We start from the raw sequence: 22,557 nt of genomic DNA on the forward strand, positions 1-22,557 counted from the left end.
CCAGCCACTCCTCGGAAGGAAGGTTGGGCAATCCTACTTCCGTAGTGATACTGCCTCGGAAACCCAAGGAGGGGTCACTATGAGTCGGGGCCGACTCGACGGCACATAACAACAACATGGCTAGGGTTATGCTTAGGGTTAGGTGTGTGGTTAAGGTTAGGATTAGATTTTGACATAGAATTAGGGTTAGTGCTAGGGTTAGGGTGAGGAGTACAGTAGGGTCATGGTTAGGGTTAAGTCTAAGGTAGGATAATGGTTAGGTTTAAAGGTAGAATTAGAATTAAGACTAGGATAGTTTTGGGTGACAGTTATTGTTAGCATTAGGGTTAAAGGTAGGGATAGTGTAAGCCTAGTATTAGATTTAATGATAGTGTTAGGGCTAGTGTTAGGATTAGGGCTAGGGCTGGTGTTAAAGTTAGGGCTAGGGTTAGGGTTACATTTAGGGTGAGAGTTAGATCTAGGGCTAGAGCTGTTAGGTGCAATCTAATCTATTTCAACTTGTACTGACCCTGTGTACAACAGAATGAAACACTGCCCCATCCTGTGTTAATCCTCACAATCCTTGCTATGTTTGAGTTCATTATTCAGCCACTATGTCAATCCATCACATTGGAGGTTTCCTCGTTTTTGCCGACCCACTATTTTACCAAGCATGCTACAGGGACTTGCCCCTCCTGATAACATATCTAAAGTATGTGGGATGAAGTCTCACCATCCTCATCTCTAAGGAGCATTCTGACTGTAGTTCTTCCAAGACAGGTTTGTTCATTCTTCTGGCAATACATGGTATATTCACTATTCTCCATTAACACTGTATTTGGGAGGTCTCAATTCTTCAGTCTTCCTTATTCATTGTCCAGCTTTCACATTCATATGAGGGAATTGAAAATACCATGGTTTGGGTCAGGGGCACCTTAGTCTTCAAAGTGACACCTTTGCTTTTTAAAACTTCAAAGAGGTCTTTTGTGGCAGATTTGTACCAGCACAACATGTTGTTTGATTTCTTGACTGCTGCTTCCGTTGGCATTGATTGTGGATTCAAGTAAAAATAAAATCCTTGACAACGTCAATCTTTTCTCCATTTATCATGATGTTGCTTATTGGTAAAGTTGTGAGGATTTCTGTTTTCTTTATGTTGAGGTGCAATCCATCCTTAAGGCTGTAGTCTCTGATCTTCATCAGTAAGCAGTTCAAGCAAGGCTGTGTCATCTGCATATTGAAGGTTGTTAACGAGCCTTCCTCCAATCCTGATGCCATGTTCTTCTTCATATAGTCCACCTTCTCAGGATTATTTGCTCAGCATACACTTTGAATAAATATAGTGAAAAGATACAACTCTGACAGTTCAAACAACTGCCTCTTGACCTACATATAGGTTCTTCATGAACACAATTGCTCTGGAATTCACATTCTTTGCAATGATATCCATAATTGGTTATAATCCACAGTGAAATGCCTTTATATAGTCAATAAAACATAGGTAAGCATCTCTGTGGTATTCTCTGCTTTCAACTGAGATCCATCTGACATCAAGAGTGACATGCCTCATTCTATGTCCTCTCCTGTTAGGGAGAACCTAACAGAACCCTAACTATAACGCTTATCTATCCCTAAGTTTATCACTCAAATTCACTGCTGTTGAGTCGAATCCAACTCCTAGCGACCCCCTCCTTGGGTTTCCGAGGCAGTATCACTACGGAAGTAGATTGCCCAATCTTCCTTCCAAGGAGTGTCTGGTGGGTTTGAACTGCCAGCCTTCTGGTTAGCAGTCAAATGCCTTAGGCACTATGCCACCAGAGCTCCCAAGTTTATCACTAGTTCTGCCCTAATCCTAGAATTAAGCCTAATCCAAACCCTAACCTTAATCCTAACACTAACCCTAACCTGAACCCTTACCCTATACTGAGCCCTAGCCATAATTATACCTTTAAATCTTACTCATAACCCCACAGTTCACCCAACCCTAACCCTAGTCTTAACCTTAGCCCTAATTCTACCCATAAACTTAACCCTAGATGTAACCTTAAACCTAACCATAACACTGACTGTAATGCTATACCTAACCCTGACCCTAATTCTACCCCAAACTCTAACCTCAACACCTAAACCTAACTGTAAGTTGAACCCTAATCCAAGCCCTAACTCTAGTTTTAGTCCTAACTGTAGACCTAATTCCAACCATAAACCTGTATCTTAAACCTACCCTACCCTAATGCTAACACTAAACCTAGCTTTGCCCTAAACCTAAATATAAGCCAAATGTTAATCCTAGCACCTTAACCCTATCACGTAACATCAATTATAATAAATACCTGTTAATTTTAGTAAATTACCTGAACTCCTGAAAATGTAAGCCTATGTATTACAAAACATAAATATCATTGAAGTAGTTAGTCCAAATAGTCTATACTTTATCATTTCTCATTTATTTTTAAAATCCTTAAATCATTCATGGGTTTTTTATGTTAGTGATTCACTCAATCTCTGGTAGTATTTTTCTTATTTTAGACATCATTAATGCCTATGTTAGTAATCTTATTTTGTCTTAAGGTTTCCACCTACAAAACTCAAAATCAGTTGGAGGAAAAAAAAACGGTGGGGACCAGGTTTGCTGGTCTGATAGAGCCTGGTGGAACCACTGAGACTATGGCCCCTAGCTGTCTGGAATTGAACCCACACCTCTGGTTTCCAGCCAAACAAAATACAGGCATATGAGTTAAACATTTACCTCAAGTAGATACACTCTTTGGAGAGAACAATCATGGGAGAAAGAAGTGCTGCTTATGCACAGGGAGACAGCTCAGGGGGCAGGAGTGTATGGATGGATGGACACTGGGAAGAGGTAACTATGGGGAGGAAGTGGGAGGGGAGCTGTTGCATTGTGGTAAACTGTGGTCAATGACATGAGACAAAGTATATGTGAACTGCTGTATGGAAAGTGAATTTGCTCTGTAAATCTTCACCCAAATCACAAACACACACACACACACACACACACACACACACAAGATGTTTACAATCAGAAAGAAGGAGAAAAAAAAAAAAGGGTTCCACCTACTTGGGAAGGGTCTTTACACAACCTTCTCTGGTCTCAGTTGTTCATTTTTAAGAAACAATCCATTAATCTCTATTTATTTACATATATGTTCAAGCTGGCCAGGGTATTTGGAAAAATAAAATATAAGTGAATTCTTATTCTGAAATTAATAAAAATAAATTTTCCCTAAATAAAACATGTTTCATGTAATATCTTGCTTAAGTTATTTGGAAAGGTTTTCCTTTGAAGATTTTGTTTTCCAGGCAGACAAAAACATAAAACCCATTGTCAAAATAAATTCTTTTCATTAAGAATTCTAGTGTTGTTGTCAGGTGCCATTGAGTCAGTTGCAAATAATAGCAACCCTATGTACAACAGAAAAAAACACTGCCTGGTCCTACACCATCCTCAAATTTGTTGCGATGTTTATGTTGTTTGATTTATGTTGTATGCAACATGTTGTTTGATTTTTTGACTGCTGCTTCTGTTGGCATTGATTGTGGATTGAAGTGAAAATTAAATCCTTGACAATGTCAATCTTTTCTCCATTTATCATGATGTTGCTTATTGATCCAGTTGTGAGGATTTCTGTTTTCTTTATGTTGAGATGTAATCCATACCAAAAGGTGTAGTTTTTGGTCTTCATCAGTGTTTGAAGTCCTCTTCATTTTTAGCAAACAAGATTATGTCATCTGCATATTGCAGGTTATTAATGAGTTTTCCTCCAATCCTGATGCTATGTTCTTCTTCATATAATCCAGCTTCTCTGGATTATTTGCTCAGCATACAGGTTTGAAAAAGTATGGTGAAAGGACACAACTCTGATGCATACCTTTCCTGATTTTCAGCAACACAGTATTCCCTGGTTCTGTTTGAATGATTGCCTCCTGGTCTATGTATAGGTTCTGCATAAGCACAATTAAATGTTCTGCAATTCCCATTAGTCGAAATGTCATTCATAATTTCTTTTGATCCATACAGTTGAATGTTTTTGCATAGTCACTAAAACATAGATACACATCTTTCTGGTAATTTCTGCTGTCAGCCAAGACCCATCTGACATCAGCAATGATACCTTCATCTTGCATCCTCTTCTGAATCTGGATTGAATTTCTAGCAGTTCCCTGTTGATGGACTGCTACAAACATTTTTTAAAATTATCTTCAATAAAAATTTACTTGTGTATGATATTGATGATATTGTTCAATAATTTTCATATTCTGTTGGATCACCTTTCTTTCGAATGGGTACAAATATAGATCTCTTCCAGTCGGGTGGCCAGGTAGCTGTCTTCCAAATTTCTTGACATACACAAGTTTGTGCTTCCAGCATTGCATCTGTTTGTCGGAACATATCAATTGGTACTATGTCAATTCTTGGAGTCGTGTTTTTTGCCAGTTCCTTCAGTGCAGCTTGGACTACTTTCATATACTACCTTGATCATATGCTACCTCCTGAAATGGTTGAACATCAACAAATCTTTTTGGTACAGTGACTCTGTGCATTCCTTCCATCTTCTTTTGATGCTACTGTTGTCATTCAATATTTTGACACAGAATCCTTCAATATTGCAACTTGAGGCTTGAGTTTTTTCTTCAGTTCTTTCAACTTGAGAAATGCTGAGCATGTTCTCCCTTTTAATGTTCTAATTCCAGCTCTCTGAACATTTCATTGTAATATTTTATCTTCTCGTACTGTCCTTCCTTTGAAATCTTCCATTGAGCTCTACACTTTAGCTACTCTCCATTCAAGAGCAAGTTTCAGTTTTTGCTGACATCCATTTTGGTCTTTTCTTTCTTTCCTGTCTTTTTAATGACCTCTTGTATCCTTTATGTATGGTCTTTAATGTCTCCTCACAACTTGCTTGGTCTTCATTCACCAGTGTTCAATGTGTCAAATCTAATTTTCAGATGTTCTCTAAATTCAGGTGTGATATACTCAAGGTTGTATTTTGGCTTCAGTGGAATTGTTTGAATATTCTTCAACTTCCATTTCAACTTGCATATAAGCAATTGATGATCCATTTCATAATTGGCCCCTGACCTTGTTCTGTTAATACTGAGTTTTTCCATCACCTCTTTTCACAGATGTAACCAAATTAATTCCTGTGTATTCCATCTGGTGAGGTCCATGTGTACAGTTTTCTTTTATGAGAAAAAGATTATCTGTAATGAACAAGTCATTGGTCTTGCAAAATTCTATCATGCAGTCTCCAGCATGGTTTCTGTTACCAAGGCCATATTTTCCAGATAACAATCTTTCTGCTTTGCTTCCAACTTTCATATTACAAACACCAGTAATTATCAGTGCATTTTCATTGCAAGTTAGGCCAATTTCAGACCGCAGATGTTGGTAAAAATCTTCAATTTCTTCATTTTTGCCCTAGTGACTGGTGTGTAAATATGAGTAATATTTGTATTAACTGGTGTTACTTGTAGGTATATGGATATTACCCTGTATTTGGCAGTGCTGTACTTCAGGACAGAGCCTGAAATGTTCTTTTGATGATAAATGTGCCATCAGTCCTCTTCAATTGGCCATTCCCCGCACAGTAGACCATATCCTTGTCCAATTCAAAGTGACCAATACCAGGCCATTTCAGCTCACAGATGCTGAAGATACCAATCTTTATGTGTTCCATTTCATTTTTGATGAGTTCCAATTTTCCTAGATTCATACTTTGTACATCCCATGCTCTGAAAATTAATGGATGTTTGCAGCCATTTTGAGTCATGCAAAGATGTCACTTTGAGGACAAAAGTGCACCTCACCCAAGCCAAAATATTTTCAATTGCTTCATATACATACAAAAGCTGGACAATGAATAAGATTGAAGAACAACTGATTCATTTGAATGATAAGTGTTCATAAAGAATACTGAATATACCATGGAGTGCCAGAAGAATGAACAAATCTGTCTTGGAAGAAGCACAGCCAGAACGCTCCACAGGAGCAAGGATGGCAAGATTTTGCTTCATGTACCTTGGGCATGTTATCAAGAAAAATCAGTCTCTGGAGAAGGACATCATGCTTGGTATAGCAGTTGTTGTTGTTGTTATGTGCCATCGAGTCGGACACGACTTAGTGCCCCTCCTTGGGTTTCCGAGGCAGTATCACTACGGATAGTAAATTGCCCAACCTTCCCTCTGAGGAGTGGCTGGTGGGTTTGAACCGCCAGCCTTCTGGTTAGCAGTCAAGGGCCTTAGGCACTATGCTACCAGAGCTACTTGGTAGAGAGTCAGTGAAAAACAGGAAGATCCTCAGTGTGATGGATTGACATAGTGGTTGCAACAACTGGCTCAAACATTGCAATGACTGTGAGGATGGTGTATGATCAATCAGTGTTTCATTCTATTGTATATAGGTTCATTATGAGTCAAAATTAATTCACTGTCAGCTGACATGTACAGTGTGTTAGGACAGTCCCTTGGTATCATAAACAACAGTTAAGCACTCTACTACTAGCAGGAAAGTTGGTGGTTCAAATCCACTCAGAGGTACCTCAGAACACAGGCCCGGTCATCAGCTTCTGGAAAGTCACAGCCTTGAAAACAAAAAATCATTGCCATCAAATTGATTCCTACTCATAGTGACCCTGTAGGACAGAGTAGAACTGCCTCCTAGGGTTTCCAAGGCTGTTAATCTCTACAGAAGCTGACTGCCACATCTTTATCTCATGGAGTGGCTGGTGGATTTGAACACTTATTCTTTATATAGTACTTTAAGCACTGTGCCACCAAGGCTCCTCATCTACGGAATTAGTATATTCTCCTCATATACGTATATATGTGTATAGATACGTATGTAATCATGTCTACATACGTTATCACATTAGATGATTGCTGTTTCAGTAGTGACTTTTTTTTTGTATCACCACAGTTAACCTTTGTATCACATGGATAAGTCAGTCAGAAGATGGTTTGTACAAATTCAAGGTTTTAATGTCTTTAAATAAAAAAAGGAAGGATATCTGCACTATATACATTCTGTTCTCTTATGGTACTGTCATGCACATTTATTGCACATATAAACAGTGTACAAGGATGAAGATGTTTTAGTCATACAAGGACTGCATTTAAAAGAAAAAGAGGCCATCTTACAAAATACTGAAGCCATCTGTATTATACAGCCCACTTCAAGAAAATACTGAAAATTATCAAAACAAGTATTTTAAGTTTTGAAAAAAAAAACAAAAACAACAAACTTTCCAATGATTACAGAGCTTCACGTTGCCATATATACAATGTAAAAAAAAATATTTCTGGACCCTGCATTCTGAATGCCCGTCAAGGTGCAGCAGTCTAAATTCCTATTTATATAACCAATCTTTGAATGTTCCTTAAATTGTATATGCTCTTTGTTCAAAATCTTTCTTCTTTACATCATTATGCTATTTGACAGAACAGGTATTTGTGCAGTACAGGAAAATATTAAAATAGACATTAGGTTAAAGTGCACAGTACATTTGAGAGGACATAATTGCTAGCTGCCAATCCACATGACTATTTTCAGTAACCCCTCCATCTTCCTTGGAATGGAGGGAGGCTTTGTGTGGGTTGATGTTAGTCTGGGTCCCATGCAGGCTGTCCCCTCCTCATGTCTTTTGTGTTTCCCCATACACTTGTCTTAGAAATCATGGCTGCTGCTTCTGCTGAAAAACTTGTCATGGCTTTTCACAGAGGAGAAAATTCAGTCAGCATTCATAGGACTTTGAAAGACTAATTATTGGAGCATCTGTAATTGTAGCGTGAGTGTATCTGCATCTAAACTGCCTAAACTAGGCTGTTGTGCTATATGAAGCCTATGTGAATTTCTCAGACCAACAATTTCCATTGCTGGTTCTTCTCTGGTCATGTTCTGCTTTTACTCGCTCCCTCTCTTGGTCACTCTGCCTCACAAACATCACTTACTTCACCTTCTCCTCAGCCCCCTTTTGTGGTGCTGGTAGCTGCCCCACCAGGCTCACTGATGACTCACTTGTGAAGGTTCACACCGGAGACCATGAATCTTGCAGTATTTTACAGACTACTTTGAAAACCAACTAAATTACAATAACATGAATACTTCTACCTCTCAGAATCACTTTCTCTTTAAAAACTGGCAGATGTGAAAAGAGTTGGTTTCCTGACCCAGGTCTGCTGTGCTTACTTAGTCAAAGCTTCCCTTAAAAAACTTTTTGGTTAAACAATAAACTTTTTCTCATTTCCACTTGCCTATCCCATTTGCTCACAATCTACCTTTGGTGCTAGAGTTTCTTTAATTATCCAAGTAACAGTGCAAAATTATACTTCAAGACACAGGATGCTAACACTTCTTACTTCTTTGTGTTAAAACGTGAATGTTTTGTGCATAGCAAAGTAAGTATGAATCCAAAAAATAATTGTTCACATTTTATCTTCAAGTTTAATATGTTTTTGTTTTCTTCTTTCATCACAGCTATTTACAAATAACTCTGGGGTGCTCTCTTGATTTAAGCCAGTTCATGATATTGGGGGACAACAGGGCTGCTGGAATGTAGGAAACTGGATGGAATGCAGAAATATAAATAAGATCAATGTTCCTCAAACCAAAGTGTAAATAATGCCTCCCCAGAAAACAGTTCTTGTCACAGAAGCACCGTTTTTTTGTTTTTGCTTAATTTTTTTTGAGTCATATACACCAGAAAACATGATTACCAGACCCTAAGAGGAATAGAAAATAACTCAATATTTATAATATTAAAATAAAGTGTTTAACCACAAAAAAGCAGTAATAAAATAGTTTCCTAATTTACAATTTGCATCCAAAGGATGAATAACAACTCACTAATAAATAATATTTATATAAATATTTTGCATGTCAAAAATAGTTTTTTTAAAAGGCAATGGTCTCAAGAAATGTCCTGAAGAATTTAGTGGTGAAAAACCTGATGGTGTCCCCTCCCCCCACTAAATATACGAGTTTGGCTTTAGTGAAACACATGCATCTTGTGGCAAAACAGTTGTGCTTGGTGCTTTGGTAATGGCAGTTGGTGAATGTGGAAGGGATGAAGGGAGTTGAAAAAGGCATTGATGTGCTCAGTTCTTCTGAACCAGCTACCTCGCTGGTTTCAAGATAAATACCTTCGAGTCTTAACATCGGAGGTCAGTTCTGAAAGGAAAAAAATCCTCCCTTAGGTCCTCCCTTGGACTGAAAGCATTTTCAATGCAACCGGAGTTGAAGAATTGACAGGCAGTGAGTGGGAGGGAGGGTGGAATAGGTTCTGAGAGCAGAGTTCGTTATCTCCAATGGAAGTCTGCACTGATTGCAGGAGAGGTGCTGGTTTCATGTGAACAGAGCCTTCGTCACGGTTACATCTAGTAATGCTTGCACAGTAATCCCCACTTTTACCAGGCCTTTCTCTTCAAGGATGTGATGGGGTAGACACAGTTTCTCCTACAAGAAAGAAAGATACAAAATCAATTTTTGGAGGATTGGATTCAAATCCAAAAATCTTGCTACATAACTGATGGGAGATAAGGTCAGCAAACACTGTCCTATTAGTAATATGCCTACGGGTTTTTTCATCTTAGAGTGTGCTCCCTCCCTGGCTTTCCTCTTTTAACCCTATGCAAAGACTATTTTCATGTTTTCAGAGGAAATAAAGCTTTTTCACAAGTGAGTGTTGTTCTAGATGGGCACCTCACCATCCTGAAATGTGCAACAGACCCACACACTTATGAAACCTTTACACTAATTAACTGAGCTGTATAGAGTCAGTCAGAAACCACACAAGAATATATTAACTCCTGTTGTCATAAAGCAACATTGCAAACAGCATCTGACACATTTTAAAGGAACTCAAATAATCAGTTATACAGACTGCAGACAGACATCCTGACCATAAATCACTAATTAATTCACTTCATTTCCACTGACCTCAGAAATAGAGGTCTGCGTGCAGACTCTTCATGGTTTATCAACAGCTTTGTAAAAAAGTAGAATTTAACTACTACCTTCAATACCCTCTTTTAAGACTTCTTCACAAAACTGTCAAAGACACAAATGTCCTGTTACTTTCTCAAGCTCTATTTTTTACACTTTGAAATGTCCAGCATGTACTACTCAAGAAAAATTATCAGGGTAACTTCTTGGATGTAGAACCTTTCATCCCAAACAAAATAACTTGCAAGATAACATGATGGAATAATTTTATATCTTTCTCCTTTGGTGCAAGTCTGACAAGGCAATCTCCTTCCAGAGTGTGTCCCCTGGGCTAGGAAATGCCTCCACAGCAAATTCCCTCGCTTGTTCAGCTGATGGTGATATGTGCAACACAGCAGAGACCACATTTTAAGGAGCATTTAAATGGGATTCATATGAAGCCCAAGGAAAGTGGAATCAACATTTAACATTAAACCAAACAGAGGGAGTTGCACCAGATTGCTTCCTTTCATGGTACTCTTGGCTGAGGACCCAGATCTCCCTGATGCCTCAGTGCAGCACTCTCCATAAATTTCCATAAATTACCATGGATAAAGGTTTCGAAGGCTGCTCCATGACATCTCCCATAGCTCAAAATGTTACTGTGTCCTGCACTCTCTCACTGTCTTGCTCTTCCTTCCCTCCCCCTTACCTAACTTGTGGTAAAGGTAAATTCAGAGTATCTCCGACTCTGAATAAACAAAAGAACAATAAAAAACCCAAACCAGTTCACTGCTGTAGAGCCGATTCTGACTCATGCTGACCACAGGACAGAGTAGAACTGCCTCACTGGGTTTCTAAGGCTGTAATCTTTATTGAAACAGACTGCCCCAACTTTCTCTCATAAAGTGGATGGTGAGTTTGAACTGCTGACCTTCTGGTTAAAAGTCAATCACTTAAAACGCACTATCAGGGCTCCTTCAACTCTGACTACCAACCTTAAAAAAGCCCAACCAGTTGCTGTGGAGTTGATTATGACTCATGGTGTCCCCTTAGATACTCCCATTTGTGAATGGTAGCTCCAATGGCCTGCAGGGTTGATATCCCACCCTAGAGGTCATGGGAGGGGAACGGCTGGGGCTCGCGAGAGACAGGAATGGGAAGTTACCGAGGCCTCAGCTTCCTGCTAACATGTCTCTCTGACATTTCACAAACTGAGTCAGCTTCACAGTCACCCTCTTTTCTAGACTGCTTTTTTCCAAGAAGCATTTCTGACCTTCCTGGTCTCCTCACTGCTAAACTAGGTACAGAATCCAATATTCTCTCTTCTTCCTTCAAAGCCAGAAATGAGGACTAAGGAGAAGACATTCTTTCTGCCTTTCTCTTTTCTAACTTCCTGAAAAAGTCCAGAGGTGACCTGATGGCTTTGGAGATAACTAAAAAGACTAGAAGGGTTCTAGTAGTGCAGTGGTTAAAGCATTCATCTGCTAATCAAAAGGTCAGCAGTTAGAACCCACCAGCCACACTCTGCTGGAGAAAGATGAAGCAATTTGCTTCTGTAAAGATTTACAACCTTGGAAACCCTATGGGGCAGTTCTACTCTGCCCTATATGTTTGCTGTGAGTTGGAACTGTCTCAGTGGCAGGGGGTTTCGTTTGTTCTTTTGGTAAAAGGACTAACTACAGAGAATAGTTGGTTCAGTGGTGGAATGCTTGCCTTCCATGTGGAGACTCGGGTTCAATTCCTGGCCAGTGTACCTCTTGTGCAGCCACTACCCAATTGTCAGTGAAGGCTTGCTATGATGCTGAACAGGCCTGCAATCTGCTTCCAAACATCAGCCAATGAAAACCCTGCACATCACAAGGGTCTGAATCCCAGTCAGTCATGTGGATGGCATAGGACTGGGCAGCATTTTGTTGCATTGTATAGGGCTCATCATGAGTTGGGGAGGGAGGAACAGCTTGGTGGCAGCTAACGACAAAAGGACTAGCATAAGACAACAGGAACCCCAACAGGGTAGTTCTGGTTATTTTACCACAGAACTAGGATAAAGATTCTGAGAGGGATCACAACTTGAGGGGTGGTGGAAAGGATGAGCAAGGGGAGCCTGCTATAAATGAGGAGGGGTGGTGAAGAGAGGCCAGAGGGCCATTTGCCATTACACTCATCCTGACATATATATCCCAGAGAGAAGGAGGTACCTGAAGTGAGCTTAGACATAGGGATGGGGATGAAATTGCTACAGAGTTATAACTGGACAAGGAATGGCAGCCAAGAGAAGGGCCTTTCAAGGACCAGCCAGGACAGGTGGCCATTCCAGAAGGTGACTTGTACATAATGGACTTATGTTGTTATTGTTAGATGCTGTCAAGTTGGTTCCAACGCATAGCAACCTGATGGACTTACAGCAGACATAAAAAACCATCAGTTGTCATTGAGTGAGCTCCAACTCACGGTGACCCTTTGTGTGTCAGAATGGAACTGTTCTCCACAGGACTTCTGACAGCGGAGTTTTTGGAAGCAGACCACCAGCCTTTCTTGTGAGGCGCCTGTGAGTGGACTCAGACCTCCCTACTTTCTGATCAGCAGCTCAGTGTGTTAACCCTTTGCACCACCCACAGATACATTTACACTGACTTTAATGAACTTAAAGTGCATTATAATAGGATCCTAGTGGTTCTCTTTGAGAATATAACAGCAGACTGTTCTAGTATACGTATGAGCTTCTTTTTAAAGATCAGAGCAGAGGATGGCATCCTGCAGGAAAATAATACTCTGATCCCTCTGAAAAGTTTTGTGCTGCTTTTCCAGTAGTGGAATCTATTAGGTTTACTCACATCGCCTCACCACCCCTGTTCTCTGGCAAGCCATGAAGACAAAACATTAACCTTGAAGGCCTATTGAGCCTCTACAATTTGCCTGGCCCCAATGCTAGGAGTTTGCATTGGTTATTTCCTCAAGACAACCCTGTGAAGGACATGCTAAAATCTCTATTTACAAATGAGAAAACTGAGATGTAGAGTTTATCCACTAATGCCACACAGCTGGTTAAGTAATGGAACCAGGATGTGACACCACTTGTGTCTCATCTTAGAGCCTAGGCTCTTCCCTTAACACCACACTGCTGTCCAATTCCTCAATCAGTGAAGGACTGTGTTCAGTCTGTTACAGAAAGAGGCCCACTGGTCCTTAAGGTGCCATCTAGGAAGTGCTGATCAATTTCAATGTGAGGTAGTATCAAAGACCCCAATCCTCAACTCAATGAAAGGCATTAGCTTTGTTCCTCAGCTCATTTGACCTCTTTTTTCATAACATGTTGTCCTGACAGAAAACACCTCATGGGAACAGGCTGCACTGCCCTCACTTGTGGGTTTCCTCATTCTATAGTTTCTGATGCTCCCAAACAGCCACACACCTACTTCTGAGGCATCTGAAACTAACTAAATAAAAGTTGCTGTTGACTCCAATATGTGTGTCAGAGCAGAACTGTGCCCCATATGGTTTTCAATGGCTGATATTTTGGAAGTAGATCACCAGGCCTTTCTTTCCAGGAAGCTCTAAGTGAACTTGAACCTTCATCCTTTCAGTTAGCAGCCAAGAGCTCAATGGTTTCCATCACTCAGGGTCTCCTCCAGGCAAGGTATTATGCTAAAGTGAAGTCATTTAAGGCAGCATATTTCAACTTGTTCAGCCTGGTTATAGAATACAAAGTTCTGGCACTAAATCAGGAGCTCTGGTGGTGTAGTGCCTAAGGCATCTGACTGCTATCCAGAAGGCTGGCAGTTCAAATCCACCAGCCACTCCTCAGAAGGAAAACCAAACAATCTACTTCTGTAGAGATACCGCCTCAGAAACCCAAGGAGGGGTTGCTATGAGTCAAGCTGACTCGATGGTTAAATCAAGCCATTTAACAGAAATGTCTGAGCACTGCTTTAGTATAAAAGAGCTTTAAGGTCTAGCTTTACCATGTCAACACTCTGGGGGTCAGTGTCTCCCAATGTCAAATACAGACCACATCAAACATCTTACAAGGTTATGGAGATTTCTTGGCCTCCTCACCGAATTCTCTACATGCCAGCCATTCAATCTCCATTCATACATGCCACTTTCATTCTCCATACACTCTCTACTTCTTCACTCAACCTCTCTACCCATTCTCCTCCTTTGCCTGGCTATTCCTACACATTTTTCTGTGTGTGTGTGTGTGTGTGTGATTTGGATGAAAATTTACAGAGCAAATTCACTTTCCATACAGCTGTTCACATACACTTTGTCTCATGACATTGACTACAATTTCCCACAATGCAACAGCTTCCCTCCCACTTCTTCTCCATAGTTATCTCTTCCCTTTGTCCTTCCCTCCATGCACCCTTCCCCCTGAGCTATGTCCCTGTGCATACACACCCCTTCTATTCTCCCATAATTGTTCTCTTCAAGGAGTGTGTCCACCTAGTGTAAATGTTTACCTCATATGCCTCTCTTTTGTTTGTCTGGAAGCCACAAGTATGGAATTCCTACACATCTTTTAGGGCTCAGTATAAACCTTGACTTTTCTAGGAAGGCTGTTGTTATGTGCTGTTGAGTTGGACCCGACTCATAGTGACCCTTCCTTGGGTTTCCGAGGTGGTATCTCTACAGAAGTAGATTCCCCAACCTTCCTTCTGAGGAGTGGCTGGTGAGTTTGAACCACCAGACTTCTGGTTAGCAGTCAAGTGCCTTAGGCACTACGCTACCAGAGCTCCTCTAGGAAGCCTACATGGACTCTTTTTCAATGTTTTACAAAATCCCATCCCTAACTCACTATAGGAATTCACACTGATTTCTTCTTTATTCTAAGGATCCACTAGATTAGGAGTCCTCAAAGTACAGCCTGCAGGTCGTCCAGCCTACAGCTTGCTTTTGTAAATAAAGTTTTATTGGAAAATAGCTACACTACTTCATGTATGTATTATCTACGGCTCTTTTCATGCTACAAAGGCAGAGCTGAGTAGTTGCGACAGAGACTATATGGTCCACAAAGCCTAAAATATTTACTATATGGCCCTTTACAGAAAAAGTTAGCGGACCCTTGGCTAAGACTGTACGCTTTCTGAGGATAAGACTATCATGGCCACTATTTTATCCCAGGGCCTGGTGGCATAGTGTCTAAGGCACTTGACTGCTAACCAGAAAGCTGGTGGTTCAAACCCACCAACCACTTCTCAGAAGGAAAACTGGACATTCTACTTCTGTAGTGATACTACCTTGGAAACCCAAAGAGGGGTCGTTATGAGTTGAATCAACTTGACAGCAGTGAGTATGGTTTGATTTTGGACCATAAGGCTTTGAACATTAAATATCTGGGGAATAAAATCACATTGACAAGCCAGAGAGTCTGGACCATGATAGTTTTAAGAAACAGAAAAATGCACATTCTGTATACCTAATTGTTTATCAAAAACTAATTTCAAAATCTGAAGCCTGGTTGAAAACTAATTTCCTGAAATAAATTCATATTGAAAGATTTTTCAGCTAATCTCAAACCACTTCCAGCCTCCTGGGATTCTGATCCACCTTCCAGTACTTCCACCCTATATATAGGACACACACACCCTTTGCCCTTATGACTCATCTATAGACTGGCATGGATTTTAGAGAGAACTCAAGACACCATACACTAAATTTAATTTCAAACTCACATAAACGGCATTAGTATATTAAGTGCCTTTAATCATCTGCTCACATTGCTGAAATTCCTATTCAGTGGTCTTACTATTGGGTCCCTTGGGGTTCCTCCCCACCATCCCCATTCCATTCATTAGTTGGAACCCCAGGGTGGCACAGAAGGTTAATGCAGTCAGCTGCTAATGGAGGTTTGAGTTCACCCAAAGGTGCCTTGGAAGAAAGGTTTGTGATCTACTTCTGAAAAATCAGCCATTGAAAATCTCATGGAGCACAGTTTTACTCTGACACACACCATGAGTTGAAATGGACTCAGTGGTAACTAGTTTCTTAGTTAATTGTTGCCACAGATTTTGCAAATCCTGACACTGAATGCAGAGCTGCTCACCAGTTGGAGAAACTAAGGAAAGAAAAGGCAAAGGAATATTTTAAAAAGAAAATGTAAATAAATGCTTGGCAATTTTTACCAGGTATTAGAAAGAAGTAATGAAAAGTGGTCTTTCTTATCTGAGGATAGATTTAGCAGCCGCGTATGAACCACAACTAAACCCCTGAACGCTTCTCAGCCTACCACTAGGTTGGCCAGATAGCCCCAGTGAAGATGCAATGGCAGGCATTGCATTAGCGTAAATTAGTGCATGGCCACTTTGGAGAAGAACTGTGGAAGGGCTTAATATTCTAAATAGAAATTAATACCCTGACCCTGGGCAGGACAGTTCATTTAAAGTTTTGCCTAAAGTTCCAAATTAGTTGTGTTCAGCTAGTTACCATACTACTTAGTGAAAAAATACCATCCAACAAATCCCAAGAGGAGGAGGACATTAGGATGTAGGTAAATTAATTATATGAAACTGTGTCCAAAGCATATTCCAGATACTGGAGTTAAGATATGAAAGTAGCTACAGAACAATGTCAAGTCAACACTGAACAAATGAATCTAATTTTACATGATTGTTCTAATCAGTTTTATTAATAGGACTTTTTTTCAGGTGGCCACTCAGTAAGTAACCTCTGTTCTTCCCTTTTGCCTTCCAAACAAGAAAAAACTCAAAACAACAGTGGTGACGATTAACGGAAGCCTTAATGCACCACAGAACTGAATATAACCAACCAGCAGGAAACGCTGACAGTTATTCTGGGTCCACATGAATAAATACATCGATAGGCCAAAAAAATTCTTGGAATAATCACCCAAATTAATGTTTTTATTAAGCAACTTATGGATCAGGGTGCTTTTCAGACATTGTTCAAAGGGATTTTATTGTGTTACAGATTTAAGAGTACAAGATAGCACCAAGGGCAATTCAATTCAGTACATCCGTGGATTATTTATACACAATTGAGGTTAGAGAACTTCCAGATACCCTGTATTTCACCAATCAACACAAAGTCAGGAGGAAAATGCTCACTTAACTCAAGATGTCATCATGTAAAAAATGTTTCCTGTGAGAGAGACTGATCCGACTGAGCAACCAGGAATCTTTGGGAAGAGAGCCTAACTATGTGGGGCTTTCCATACTCTCAAGTGCCCTGGACTCATGGAAATGTTCTGAAAAATAACATTACCTTCCTGGATGGTAAACTAGAAATTTATCTTGAAGAAGTTAATGCTATCACCTCCCCAACCTGACACAGAAATGACATTTGGTGAAAAGGATTTAAGCTGAAGCACTGGGGAGATGGGCCTGACCTCATAGTTGAGAGACATCCTAGAATCCAGGAATATCTTAGCCTAACTAAGATTCCAATGTTTTTCCCTTTTAAGTACAATCTGATCATATTGCTCCAAAAGCAGATACACTTAACATATAATAATCCTCTAAGCTTACTTAGGGAGCTCTGGTGGCATAATGCCTAAGGCATTTGACTGCTAACCAGAAGGCTGGCTGTTCAAACCCAGCAGCCACTCCTTGCAAGGAAGGTGGGGCAACGTACTTCCGTAGTGATACCATCTTGGAAACCAAGGAGGGGTCACTATGAGTCAGACCTGACTCCAAGGAAATGGTTGCATTTTTGCGTAAGCTTACTTACATATAAAAGCATTTTACTAGTTAATGTCATTGGCAGTCAGAGGCTAAATGAAAATTTCAAGTAATTAGACAAACTGCATTCTTCTAAATTAAGTGCAATCTTATTAATGGCTCCTGTCCTAGTAAGCCCAACAGGACCAGGTACGTTCCATGACTCATGTCTTTATTTGAAAATGAACATGGTGACATCAATCACTTTCTGGACCTTCAATTATTATGTGATACAAAAAACAAAAACAAACAAACAAAAAAAAAACCAACACTATTCACTGTATTACTTAAAAATCCCCTGGAAAATGATTTTCTAAGAGTCTCAGGGTAGAGCTAAGAAGGAGCAAGAAGTAAAGTATATGGAAATTCATGTGCAAGCAAGGCTTCCATGGCAAGCTGCAACAGCCAGGGACACTTCCTTCCCCAGAGAGCCTCTGCACAGCTTTGCTCAGGCCTCAGGGCAAAGTGGCTTTGCTCTGGGTAGAAGTTGGCAGCAACCCTCCTGGTGCCATTTACAACTCCTGTTAAGAAGAAGAGTGGGAGGAATACAACTGAATTCCCAAGAAAGCAGTCATTCCCCAGGTGGTACTTATTATGGTCAATAGCGGTCTTCTCAAATATTTTTATAGGCCAAATTGGGCAAGGATTCTAGTCTCTGTCTTCTCTGCAAAACAGCCCCTCAACAGCACTGTTTCCCATTCCTGAATTAGGACTTAAGGTAAATATTGACCCCAAGGAAAGCCCCCCATATGCTCCTGTCCCAGAGCCCTCTTTTTGCCCTACCCCAGAAGCACCGGGAGAGAGAAGAGGAGCCCCAAAGCACTGCTGCTGGCACCATGTGCATGAGGAAGCATGAGGGGTGTGTACCCTTTGCTTTTGTTGCTTTTCAAAGTCAAGTGAGAGAAATTAGTTAAATGCAAACTGCATTCTCTCAAGTTTGTGCTTCTGGAAAATCTAATTTGTAACCATTCAGCTTCAAATTCGAGAGATGACAGAGGAGATGGCAGGAATAGCTGTTTGCAAGGCAAAGGCTTCCAAGGGGGAAGGACCCTGTAATGACCGGGGACAAGCAGTGTTGGGAAGCACATGCAGAAGACATTAGGCGGACAGAGCATTCCAGCAGTAAGTAAGATAAAGCAGCACTACAAAGAGAAGGGGGACAAGACAAAAGTCTCTAAGGTCCCTGGAGTGGAGGACGGAAGTTGGTTGTGGGGCTTTCTCCCCAAGTGCCAGCAGAGTGTCAACAGTCTTTCGAATGTGACGAAAATCCAACTGCAGGATGTCATACGGAGAGCAGAGGTCAGCCTATTCCAAGGGCAGCCATTAGAATAGAAAGAGACAGTGCATAAAAATTAAACACAATTGAAAACACATAGAAGAACAGCTGGAAAGAAGCACATTACTTTTGATTACTAGAAAATGGCAGGACTAACTCCTCATTTCAACCAGATAAACCTCATTTCACCATCAAAGATTTTCACTGCATTATGTAAGGAAAGTACATAATGTTTTGAAAACAAGACAAAGAAATTCTTAATTCATAACTGCACTACTGAACAGGGAGTAGCATTTTGTGCAATGTATATGCCATCCTGCCATTTAAATCATTTTAAAATTCAAGTAGTTGTCAATGGCATTAGAACAGAGCTCTTCATCTGAGAGACTTAGGACTTAACTTCACTAAAGGAAAAAATAAAAACTTTAAAGTGTAATTGCCACCCCTCCTCACCATTCTCTTAACACATCTGTTACCATGGCCTTTGAAGACTGAATAGCAAGTGTTTCTCTCTGAAAGTTAACATATCTACCTAATTTATCTTCATTTTAGGGACTGTTGATAAATTTTGAGGAAGGTCTTATTCTAAAGATGTCTCTACATGTGGCAAAAGGCACATTAACTGTCACATTTTTCAACTATATATATAAAAAAATTTAGAGGTAGCTTCTAGGATATGCAGTTAGAATGAAAGTATGTCCCACATAGGTTTAGAATGGAAATGTCTTGACTGCTAAGACAGGTATGGAGGGTGGAACAAACGTTCATGTTTTATCTGCTGGGAAGTCACTGTACAAGGAGACCTAACGTATAGCGGATCCATCTTATCAGCTAAACACAAAACAAAGTGCTCAGTCTTTTGACTTGACCTCTGGTTGCCTATTGCTGTCAGGAAGCAGTTTTTCTGATCTACTGAACTCCTGAACCAGAAATGATAAAGTTAACGGTGATTATAACTGAAATGGAATGTCAACACAAAAGAAAAATGTGGTTTTATTTCCAAATTAGACAAAGACTGAAAATATTCATGATATAATAAATGCATTTCCATCACCAAATTCAGCAAAGCATTTAAAATATACATAATATATATTTTATAAAATGCCTTGCTACAATATTGCCCTTTGATTTAGTCTCATTACTAAGTGTATGCAAATTACAGAGAAACTGAAAAGTGATTCTAAGATAGAGATTTTGTTTTGCTCGGTATCCTCTGAAGTTAGCTTGATGCCCTCAGGTGTGTAAGAATATTATATTATCAGTGGGTTCAATAAGATTAAAAACATTCCAATTTTATTTTAATTTATGAAAATACAGATACTCTTAAAACAAAATTTTTTTTAAGGTAGTGTAAGTCATGTTGCATCTATTCAGATAAAGACAGGTGTAGAGGAATCCAACTGATTTTTGGATGTTGATCTTATATCCTGCGACATTGCTAAATCCCTCAATTAGTTCCAGTAGTTTTTGGATTGAATCTCTTGGGTTTTCTAGGTATAGGATCATATCATCAGCAAATAGGGATAGTTTGACTTCTTCCTTACCAATATGGATGCCTTTGATTTCCCTTTCTTGCCTTATGGCCCTGGCTAGGACTTCCAGTACAATGTTGAATAGAAGTGGTGATAGCGGGCATCCTTGTCTAGTTCCTGTTCTCAAGAGGAATGGTTTCAGTCTCTCTCCATTGAGGGTAATATTGGCTGTTGGTTTTGCATAAATGCCTTTTATTATGTTGAGGAATGTCCCTTCTACTCCTATTTTGCTGAGAGTTTTGATCAGAAATGGGTGTTGGATTTTATGGTGTAGATAAAGACAGGGCTCTTGCATCTTATGTTAATGGATTTAGAACTCTCAAGCTTCCACCATCAGAGTTTTCCCAAGAATGAAAATAGCTGCACATAGATGGGATTTCACTGAGAGAAAAATCAATGGGGGACAGCTGGGCAAGGATTAGCAAATGGAGAAGTATCTAAGAAAAGAAGTTTTCTGTTGCAGTAAGAATTTTTAATGGCACTCTATGCACTTAACCAGTGAAAGCTGAACAAAGCAAAGGCGAAGCAAGAGAAGAAAGTAGGCATTCACAAACTGGAATATGAATTTCACAAAAGCAATTATTTCCATGTTAAAAGCACACCACTCTCTCTCAGTATTTCAAAACATTTCCCAGAAGTCTATGGAAAAGGTCTGATCTGCTCCCAAGCAACACCATCAAAGAACTAGAATCAGATGTCTTTGACATTTTCATATATCATTAATAGTGAGGAAATGGTTTCATGATTCTAAAGATTCTGGGTTCAGTTTGGATTAGTTAGTAGATCCTAGAGGAGCTCTGGTCGCATAGTGCCTAAGGCACTTGACTACTGACCAGAAGGCTGGCGGTTCAAACCCACCAGCCACTCCTCGGAAGGAAGATGGGGCAATCTACTTCTGTAGTGATACTGCCTCAGAAACCCAAGGAGGGGTCGCGATGAGTCGGGTCCAACTCGACGGCATATTACAACAACAACAACAAAGAGTCACAGTACATGGCACAGTATATGTTTAAACTAAGTCACTAGCTCTAAAGGAAAAGGAAGCAGTAGTAGGTCAGAGGGAGAATCCTCGCCTTCTACACGGGAGACCTGGGTTTGTTTCTGGGTGCACTTCATGCACAACCACCACCTGTCTGTCAAGGGAGGCCTGTGTATTGCTATGATGTTGAACAGGTTTCAATGGGGTTTCCAGACTAAGACAGACTAGGAAGAAAGACCTGGAGATGTACTTCTGAAAATTAGCCAATGAAAACCCTATGGACCGCAACAGATCACAACAGTCTGCATGGGGTCGCCATAGCTGGCAGCAGTTGACAGCAACAAAGAAAAAGTAATGGATCGAAGGTGTCTGCCATGTAAAAATTGGAACCACCATAACGTGTGCAGTGTGGGTTCCTGTGGCCACCTGTGTCTTACTCCCTGATTCTAGCCCCATCACACAACCAGTGGCAGTTAAGTTCCCGCCCTTACAGTACGCTATGATGCAAACCAGGCCTGAAATTGCTAAGGAAATTGGGACCTTCTGACTTCAGGTTTTTCAAATGTCAGTTTTAAAGACAGGGACTTAGCAGTTACACTGTATTTCTCACTTAAAATTAACATAGACTGGAAACTATTAAAAAAGGAAGGAAATTTAAAGAGCCAAAATTTCAACATATATTTGCTGTACATCAGTAATTAGCAAAAGGCATTGGAAAAAAGAGCTAATTCACTCAGAAGCCCGAGAGGCAAGCGTATAGGGTAATGCCCATAATGTTGAGCAAAACCCACAGCCTCCACAGGTTAATGATTCTCTCAGAGTCAACACACGAGTGTATGGCTGAGATTACTATTAAAGAGTTGCTCAGTTTCCTCAAACACGATGGACACAAACAGTAAGGTAGGCAGATCATGGCAGTAAAACAGAATCTTGCACCTAGAAGACAATGGTTAAATTTCAATGTTTGCTAGCTTACAGAAGTTTTGTGTGTAGTAAGCCTAAGAGTTGACCATATCTAGCCTTAAGTGTGTGTAGACATTAGAATATATTTAATTTACTTAAATAAAATTTTAATTATTTCAAGTCAATATGTTTACCAAGTTTTTTTTTTTTGTGTAATCTAAAATATCATAGATAGCTTACAGAAGTTTTGTGTGTAGTAAGCCTAA

At 40.0% G+C, this 22,557-nt stretch overlaps 1 protein-coding gene across 1 annotated transcript in view; it reads right to left on the reverse strand.

The window, feature by feature from the left end:
* Positions 1-9,340: 9,340 nt before the first annotated feature.
* The window catches only part of LRCH1 (leucine rich repeats and calponin homology domain containing 1), a 343,960-nt gene continuing 330,743 nt past the window's right edge, over positions 9,341-22,557 (reverse strand). Inside the window, exon 20 of the mRNA XM_042781726.1 lies at positions 9,341-9,451. Within this exon, the coding sequence (XP_042637660.1) occupies positions 9,341-9,451 (111 nt within the window). The remainder of the gene's footprint in view (positions 9,452-22,557) is intronic.

The sequence above is a fragment of the Orycteropus afer genome, unplaced genomic scaffold, assembly GCF_000298275.1.
Source record: "Orycteropus afer afer isolate SDZICR_OR568_19922 unplaced genomic scaffold, OryAfe1.0 scaffold00157, whole genome shotgun sequence".
NCBI classification, from domain to species: Eukaryota; Metazoa; Chordata; class Mammalia; order Tubulidentata; family Orycteropodidae; genus Orycteropus; species Orycteropus afer.